General features: G+C 42.9%; 1 protein-coding gene across 1 annotated transcript; it reads left to right on the top strand.

Moving 5' to 3' along the window:
* The first annotated feature begins 207 nt into the window (after positions 1-207).
* Positions 208-7,139, top strand: LOC119354461 (zeta-carotene desaturase, chloroplastic/chromoplastic-like). Its single transcript, XM_037621188.1, has 14 exons — positions 208-505; positions 1,913-2,037; positions 2,137-2,271; positions 2,592-2,664; positions 2,969-3,042; positions 3,879-3,983; positions 4,218-4,462; positions 4,557-4,644; positions 5,096-5,138; positions 5,226-5,382; positions 5,558-5,686; positions 5,871-5,943; positions 6,313-6,477; positions 6,659-7,139. The coding sequence occupies exons 1-14, from the start codon at positions 370-372 to the stop codon at positions 6,815-6,817; spliced, it is 1,707 nt and encodes a 568-aa protein (XP_037477085.1). The 5' UTR covers positions 208-369; the 3' UTR covers positions 6,818-7,139.
* The last annotated feature ends 2,019 nt before the right edge of the window (positions 7,140-9,158 follow it).

Raw genomic sequence — 9,158 nt, 5'->3', positions numbered from 1 at the left:
GCCACTTATTGTTTTCTTTTAAAATATTTTTATTGTGTTAGAGTTAGTACAAAGTTGAGACATTTATTTTGCAACGGAGGAATATTTTAATATTTGTTTTCTGAGGTAAGGGCACGCGCGTCCACTCAAACCGCACCGGTGGACGATGGTGGCACGTCCACGAGGCTGTGGCCACACGACAAATCCCCAACTCGACGGCATCTTCGCCTTCCAAACAAATTTGTGCTTTCCCTTCCCATCTTCATCGGTTCCTCCTCTCCACGCTCACACAATTTATGCTATTCCTCGCCCAGTGGCTCCATCTTCCCGGCTCCGTCCCTCACTGCTCCTCGGGTTTTGTACTGCTTTTGCATCGACGAGGCCACGGCCATGGCCGCCACGTCGTGCGCGCTAGTCTCGGCCCTCGTAGTCGGCCGGCGCCGCGGGCCGTCCTGCCAGCGCGCGGCGGCCGCCGGTGTGGTTCGATGCTCGCTCGACAGCAAGGTCTCCGACATGGCCATCAACGGTGAGGACGTCTCTTTGAGTATTTAATCCCTGTTTTGGTATCGGAATGACACAGACAAGGCGAATTAGTTCATCCTTGTGAACTTTGAGCGCAGTAAAGTTTTTTTGGACTATCAGGAGGGCAGGGGCTCTGAATTTCCTTAGTGACCGGATCGGGGAGAGGGGCAGCTCTAGAGGGGTGATCTGGCTGAGTCCAGGTCTCCTTGGAGGTGGTGCTGGTGCCGAGATAGCTTCATCTATCCGAGAGGCACCTCCCAGTGATAGTTTGGTAAGTAGTGCTTGACTGAAAACACCCTCAGTGTTTCTGTCAGCATATCTTACTTCCACCTTCAGCTGGAAGGGGGCCTTGAGGATAAAAGAGATCATCTGAGCAAAGTCCTCCATATTCAACAGAGGCCCCTCCTTGAAAAGAATCATCCTTTTTTTATCTTCACCAGAATAAGCCACCATATCTGTTTCATGTCGATCCATAGAGCATTATCAAAGACATGGGAATTTCTATATTTCCATATGCTCCATAATACACAGACACAAACAGAGTTCAGGGTGATATGGTTTTTATGCGAGTAATTCACAAGAAAAGAAACTGGAAATGTACCTCCAAATCTGTTTTACCACAGTACAATAAAAAAATGCTTAATAGATTCTTGCTATGCACAAAGAACACATTCTGGAGGTTTTTCAATCCCTCTCTTGCTAAGATTATTGTTAGTCATAAGTTTGTTGTGGGAGAGGGGCCACATGAAGATTTGAACCCTCGGAGGAACAACAATGGACCAAATAGAGGGAATAAAGATTGGCTAGATCCCTCTAAAGTTGATGATACTATATAATGATCTAGTGGTGTATTCCCCTTTAAATTCATACTGCCAAATCAGCGAGTCCCCACAGCACTGTAATTTTTGGGCGGAGTTGTGGATGGAATCGAGAATTGGGACTTGTCTGGCACCTAAATATTTGAATTCCTTCTGTGTGTCGTTAGTTCCTCTTGGGTTCAATAGCTTTGACCCGGAGTGCCATATCCACTAAGGAACTTATTGGAGAACTGGTGTAGCCGAGGAATGAGTTAATTACTCCCTCCGTCCGAAAATACTTGTCATCAAAATGGATAAAAAGGGATGTATCTAGAACTAATATACGTCTAGATACATCCCCTTTTATTCATTTTGATGACAAGTATTTCCGGACGGAGGGAGTAAATCATTATGAGCTTTTACACAGCCTAATTTGGTCAGAGTTGTGGCTGCAATCGGCTATTAGCTAATCCTATATTGCTGAATTCATGGATCAGTTGTATGCAGACCATGTGTTTTTAGTTGGTCCCATTTCGGTTCTCAACAACCTCACCCTAGTGCCATTGACTGGAAGAAATCTTGATTTGCGTATTTTGCCTTTCTGTCTGCCGCAGCACCGAAAGGACTGTTCCCGCCGGAGCCTGAGCACTACAGGGGCCCGAAGCTCAAGGTCGCCATCATAGGTGCCGGCCTCGCCGGCATGTCCACCGCAGTAGAGCTCTTGGACCAGGGACATGAGGTTTGCTGATTTGATGCCTTCAGCAATGCGAAATTGTGTTCCTCCAGGAAAAGCAGTGTCATTGTAACACTGCCAAAATTGGTTTCTTGACTTTTGCAGGTTGATCTGTATGACTCCCGAACTTTTATTGGCGGCAAGGTTGGTTCTTTTGTCGACAAGCATGGGAACCATATCGAGATGGGGCTGCATGTCTTCTTTGGTTGTTACAGCAATCTTTTCCGCCTCATGAAGAAGGTACTATTTTTTTACTCTTGGATTGTTGGAGAAACAACCAGTGTGGAGTGTGTTTTTACTATTGACTACCTTGAGTAGCTATGGAGATTCCTTGCCAAAAAAAGCAGCTATGGACATGATTGAGATATTATAACCTGAAAAGTTTGGAATTGGGTCTGTATACTTCAGAGTTAAATAAATTTAGCCTATCGCATGGAGAATCCTTTTGTCTGTATGAAGCATGTAAATTTTGTTGTGCGGCTGTGTGATTGGTACATGTGCAATATTGTCCTCACTTAACAGTATTAATTGTTGGTGAAATTTGATATTTTGTATTTCAGGTTGGGGCTGATAATAATCTACTAGTCAAGGAACATACCCATACTTTTGTAAATAAAGGGGGCATTGTTGGTGGTATGTTTATTTATCATATACTGAAGTACCTAACTATCGTAGGAGGAAACATGGTCTTAGGGTGTAATGTTAAACTCATTCTTGACTACTTACGAGTTTTTGTAATATAATTGAAAACTATAATGTTCCAATTTGTTATTAGTATAGTTGAATTCTGAACTTCAAATGCAAATGCTGTATGTTTTGCTAGCTTTGTGCCATATTGTGTGCTTTATTGGCCAAACCAGCTGAACTCATATTTTCTATGCATATTCACATTTACTTAATTTTTGGAGGTTTTCATAGTGCTTGCTTTTCTGTGTAGAACTTGATTTTCGGTTCCCTGTGGGAGCTCCATTACATGGTATCCAAGCATTTCTAAGAACCAATCAACTCAAGGTAATCACTTCAGAATTTCATTTGCTACTACCACACAGAACAATAAAATCATATGAAGTAATTTGGCTTTGCAATTTGTTTCCCTTACAGTTTGTAATTACACATTGCAACTTATTGTAACATTTTTGCCTTGTACTTTATTAATATCGTGCCCATGATTCTTGCAGTATCTCTCTATTTGAATCTGCAACTTAACTGTAGTTTTGTATGTTATTCCCTCTAAACATCTTCTGAAGTTCATCTGAAAGCATATCTTTTCAGCCCATGCCACTATTGTGAAAGTAGTAATCGGGCACCTCAGCACTCCCTTTTTATTAGGTCACAATGCAATCAGCCGAACTATGGGCAAATATTTCTCGAAAGCAGTTACAGTTGATCACTCTGTTAACTGCAGCAAGCTATTCCCTTTGAAAATAAATAGCTTGCAGCTCATGCTAATTTCAGATACAGTACAGTTTGTTACTCCCTCTGTAACATATATAAGACGTTTTTGACACTACGACAGTGTCAAAAACGTCTTCTATTAAGTTACAGAGGGAGTACAATTTGTGCGTTCTGTTATTCTTCTGTCTTATGGATAATCAAAGCATCGCAAAGTCTTCACAACTGCCTATTTGTGTAAATACCTTAAATAGTATATACCTAATTCATGACCGCCCTATCTTCAGGTTTATTGAGATCTGAATTTTCTGTCTGAACTTGTAACAAGTGAAAGATTCTATAATCATGAGCGCAAAATAAGCACTGGAAGTCTTGTCAACTTTGCCCGTCACTTTAGTTTGCTGGATATTGCTTTGTCAGATGGTTTAATTGTATATATTTAAATTGTGTTGCAGGTTTATGATAAGGCAAGGAATGCAGTTGCTCTCGCCCTAAGCCCAGTTGTTCGAGCTCTTCTTGATCCAGACGGTGCATTGCAACAAGTACGGGACTTGGATGATGTAAGAATTCCTCTTCTTTTTGTCAGTGTCATTACTGTGCATATATGCTATATATTTTAAATTCGGATAGTGGGTTCCTTGTGGACTTGCTTTTATTTCATCTTCCTTGCAAACTGTTTAGTCTAGCATGCATGTATGGGGCTTCAGAACAATTCCTTTAAGTTTTTCCCCAGCATAACTCAGTTGTAGCTGATTCCTAAATCTAAATATAGAGTTGTATATACACTTTTTCAGGTAAGTTTCACTGATTGGTTCATGTCTAGAGGTGGTACTCGAGAGAGCATCACAAGAATGTGGGATCCTGTTGCTTATGCTCTTGGTTTTATCGACTGTGATAATATCAGTGCTCGATGCATGCTTACTATTTTCACCCTGTTTGCCACAAAGACAGAGGCATCTTTGTTGCGCATGCTAAAGGGCTCACCTGATGTTTACTTAAGTGGCCCAATAAAGAAGTACATAACAGACAGGGGTGGTAGGTATGTTAACGAGACCAATAATACTCTTCAATTGTCTATGTAATAAATATTGCAGTGCGACCATTTCTTTTTATATTATAAAAAAATCCTTCAGGTTTCACTTGAAGTGGGGATGCCGAGAGGTTCTCTACGATAAGTCACCCGATGGAGAGACCTATGTGAAAGGCTTTCTCATCTCTAAGGTTAGCTTTTCGTCTACGTAGCAAGATTACTGCTAGATCATCAAAGGTATTTATGCACTGTTCCGGAACTTCTGTTAGTTGGTAGGAACCGGATCCCTACCAGGGCGTGGTCTCGGGTTGTAGGGGTGGAAGGAGGGATGGCGTGGAGGAAGGCGTGGTCGCCGGCGCTGGGGCGCCGTCGTTGCGTGCGCGCGCGTGAGAGAGAGCAGGGGTGGCGGCTAGGGTTAGGTCTCCTGGCTCCCTAAGGAAGCCGAGCAAATATGATTGCTTCTTGCTTAATCCCAAAACGGGTCCTCACACGAGTTTATATAATCCTCCTAATAAGATAATTGGGCTAAGCCCCTAATAACGATAAGATAAACTGGGCCACAACTAACTGAGCTAAGCCCCTAATATGCCGGTCATAACATTAGTACTCTCACTAACATATTGCTACATCTGGGCATTGTAGGCTACAAGTAGTGAGATAATCAAAGCAGATGCATATGTTGCAGGTTATTTTTCTTCTCAGCATTTCTTTTGTTGATTGACTCCCAACCATTCAAGCATAAAATTGATGTTTCATCTTTTGTTGGGTGCAGCTTGTGATGTCCCAGGGATCAAAAGACTATTACCATCGGAATGGAGGGAATGGGATATGTTTGACAATATATACAAGTTAGATGGTGTTCCTGTAGTCACTGTTCAGCTTCGCTACAATGGATGGGTTACTGAAGTCCAAGACTTGGAGAAATCAAGGTAATTCCAACCCTGGGGCTCTTTGTTACTTCTTTGTTTTTAATTTATATTAGACCAATTAATATTTCTGGCACATCCCTGATGTTTTCAGGAAGAGTACATTTATCTCTGCTAAAATATGCTTGTGCAAAAGCAAATCCCTTGCCGAGTGATGCTTTTCTTATCTTTGATTTAGACAACTCCAAAAAGCAGTTGGCTTGGATAATCTACTCTATACTCCAGATGCAGACTTCTCCTGTTTTTCAGACCTTGCACTGTCATCTCCTGCTGACTACTACATTGAAGGACAAGGTTCCCTGATCCAGTAAGGCTACCATCCAGCACTCTTAACAAAGTTAACTGTTTGACGTTTTGAAACTCTGATTTATGTTTACATAATCTGGACAGTTTACTTGGTGATTTGTGCAGTATAACTTCTAAAATTCATGCATTGGACCGGCTTATCTTTCTGCAAATAAATTCACCTTGCGTGTTTGCTTTATTTGCAGAGCTGTGCTAACTCCAGGTGATCCGTACATGCCATTGCCAAATGAGGAGATTATTAGCAAGGTTGAAAAACAGGTGAGTTTGTACATAATTTGTTGGTGAAAGGATCGCTATAATTGGTTGATGCAGATGATTTCTATTACCAATATCTAAGCATGTCCTCATTTTAAAGCAGTTCCGTAGAATGTGATTTTATTGTGCTTCTTGTTATGGATGCAACTTATCTCTATTTCATAGCCCATGCACTTGGACCTAATACTCCTTAGCCATGAAAATTCAAAATCCGCGTCGGCTTATCAGGACATGTGTCGTCTGTTGATTGGCCTGCACAGTAATGCGTTCAGGGATCCCTGCAGGAGAGCCGAACCCTAATACTAATACTCCTTAGCGCTTCTGTTGATTCTATTGTCCCCTCGATGCTAATGCATTTAAAATTTTGCGCAGGTCTTAGATTTGTTTCCATCAGCCCGAGGCTTGGAAGTTACATGGTCCAGTGTGGTAAAGATCGGACAATCCTTGTACCGTGAGGCTCCTGGAAATGATCCATTTAGACCTGACCAGAAGACACCAGTTAAAAATTTCTTCTTGTCTGGCTCTTACACGAAACAGGTACAGTACACCTGAAGCATTGACATAGTCCTGACCGCTAAAGCAGACAAGTTGCATTCAAATTCTTAGTAATTTGTGGAGTCAATTTTAAACAGAGGAATGCTTGCAACATTGGATGATACATGTCGTTAGGAAATAGTAAATGTGACCAAAATCATGACCTCCTTTATTGTTTTTGTAGGACTACATTGACAGCATGGAAGGAGCAACTCTTTCTGGCAGGCGAACAGCAGCCTACATCTGTGGTGCTGGAGAGGAGTTATTAGCCATTCGAAAGAAGCTCATTGTCGATCACAGCGAGAAGGCCTCCGGGATGGTTCAAATGTTGCAAACAAGTTAAACCTTGCAATCACCAAAGCCAGAATGCCAAACTATAGGTTTCAGGGTTATAGGCGATTGTCAACAGTGATTTCTATAAATCTTGTTTGCGCATTAGATTTGGTGCTGCCTTTTTTTTAGCCGTGACACATTTGCACATCGCATGTTCCTATCTTACAATTGGCAACCAGGTGTCTAAGTGGCATATAGGAATATATCAGGCAGCGTGTATGTTCAGTTAAACCTTAGCCCGTCATTCGAATGATTGATGTCATATTGCACATTTTCCACAATTATCCTGAGAAATGCATGAGTTTTTGTCTGGGAAGATACCCACACCATTACCAGTGATCTTATACTTTATGTGCCTATTATAGCCAGTTTTTTTATATGAACTCTTATGCTCCTTGTTGATGACGTTTGGTCTTAATTGCGATTGCGATATTTGGAGTATGTGGAATTTATGGTCGAGGGGATGTCACATCAGTAGATCTAGAACACAAATAAACAGGGACACACGATATAGTTTAGATTCCCAGGAAGGGTAAATGACATACTCTTTGCTTTACTACATGTGGAGAGTAAAAAGAATTGTAAGTGCATCTAGTGCCCTTGTGGCTTTCGAGGGCTAATAACAAAATACTCAAGGGATTAATGTTGTTAGAAGGGATAGAGAGGGATTGGTGGAATCGTTGTTGAATTGCTTGAGCCTCGTGGGTATATATATAGGAGTACAAAATTATCTTGGAGTACAAGGCAAGGTAGAATAAATCCTACGCTATTCAATATTTCTTAAATAACAATGATGCGGAGGATCCCACGTTCATCCCCATGTACATTCCGACTACTCTCCAAGTTTCAAAAGGACATATGACGAGACCTCGAACATACGTCATTGGACACAAGGTGAACTCGCTCCTCTCCGAACTTTCACTTTCTACATGTGAGACATGGCTACTACCTCCAACATGTGTGCTATGCATGATCAGGTACTTAGAGGAAAGCCACGGAGCCACCACATCCAACGGACGAGCTACCGAGGACGCCAAGTACAAGGACCAAGAGAAGAAGCTGCCAGAAATCTACAGCCACCGGACGACCGGTCTGGACCGGATGTCCGACGCCTGGAGACTTCACCAGCCAGCCCAAGTCCCAGCCAGCGAGACCTACAGCGGTCGGACGACCGACGCGACCGGACGTCCGACATCCTCCAGCGCCCGGACGACCGACCCCGTCTGCAAATCCGATGATGGCTTTCCCAAGCCAAAACGCCGGACGTCCGACAAGTACCGGACGACCGGACCCTCGCGAGCCACCGAACGTCCGGTACCCGTCGGACGACCGGCGCATGTCTTTGCGCAGAGTATCGGGCCGAGGCCCATGTATCCCCCACTTACCCCTTTGTGTCCCTAGACTATATATACTCTTCCACCTCCTAGTTAGGGTTAGCGTTTGTTTAGCTCATTTTGAGAGATAGAGCTACGCTTATCCACATCGGATCTACTCCTCGTGAGAGACTGATGATGACATCAATACCATTATTACACCCACAACCCCTGCTGCTATACATATTGGACCAATTACTAGAGCTCGCGCACGCCAATTGAATTATCAGGTACTTTCGTTTCTTGGTAACGATTCTAATGTTCATGAGAATATGATGCTGCCCAAATTGGATACATTTGTTTTGCTTACAAATGAAGGGCCTAGCTTGGACAAGAAAGATGAACCTTGGATCAAGTTCAAGCATGAAGATGATGGCATGCGCAAGGGGGTCAAGAACGGAGTTACAAGTGATGATTTCAGGACTTTGAAGCCACCATAAGGAGTGCATGAAGCATTGGACGAAATATACAAGATGCCACTTCATAAATTTGGTCCAGAGCCTATTTTAGGTGCTGCGTCACCTTATTATTGGGCCAGGCCCATGTATTTTCGAAATACTTAAGTATAGGCTGTTTTTAGAGTCCATATGTGTGGGGAAACAAGAGTTAGGGTTGGTTTCGGACCCCTGCTCCAAGGGCCACGAAATCCCCCCCTCTTCCTCCATATATACAACCCTTAGGGCGCCGTTTAGACTTTGGGTTTTGTTTAGATTAAAAGTTCGCCATAGCTGCAACTTCACGTACTTCGTTTGTGTCCAGCGACCAGACCAAGACGTCACAGAACCCCACCTTGATCAATAAAGCTTTCATCTTATATTCGCAATATCCATATTGCAATCTCAGTTTCTTGCTTGTTCTTCGTTTGCCTGCAGGAAACAGACCTTCGTTGTCAGGTTGATCGTGCTCCGGCGTGGTCAATAACCTCTCGGAGTTGGTTTAGCGATTGCTTAGTCGCGACGTCCTCGCACGTTCGTAGTC

The sequence above is a fragment of the Triticum dicoccoides genome, chromosome 2A (assembly GCF_002162155.2).
Source record: "Triticum dicoccoides isolate Atlit2015 ecotype Zavitan chromosome 2A, WEW_v2.0, whole genome shotgun sequence".
NCBI classification, from domain to species: domain Eukaryota; kingdom Viridiplantae; phylum Streptophyta; class Magnoliopsida; order Poales; family Poaceae; genus Triticum; species Triticum dicoccoides.
The sequence above is the reverse complement of the archived record's forward strand: the minus strand, read 5'-3'. Positions and strand labels throughout refer to the sequence as shown.

Coding starts and splice junctions, on each gene's coding strand:
- LOC119354461 (XM_037621188.1), top strand. CDS start 370: ATGGCCGCCACGTCGTGCGCGCTAGTCTCGGCCCTCGTAGTCGGCCGG. Junction 3,043..3,878: donor TAAGAACCAATCAACTCAAG/GTAATCACTTCA, acceptor ATTGTGTTGCAG/GTTTATGATAAGGCAAGGAA. Junction 3,984..4,217: donor AAGTACGGGACTTGGATGAT/GTAAGAATTCCT, acceptor ACACTTTTTCAG/GTAAGTTTCACTGATTGGTT.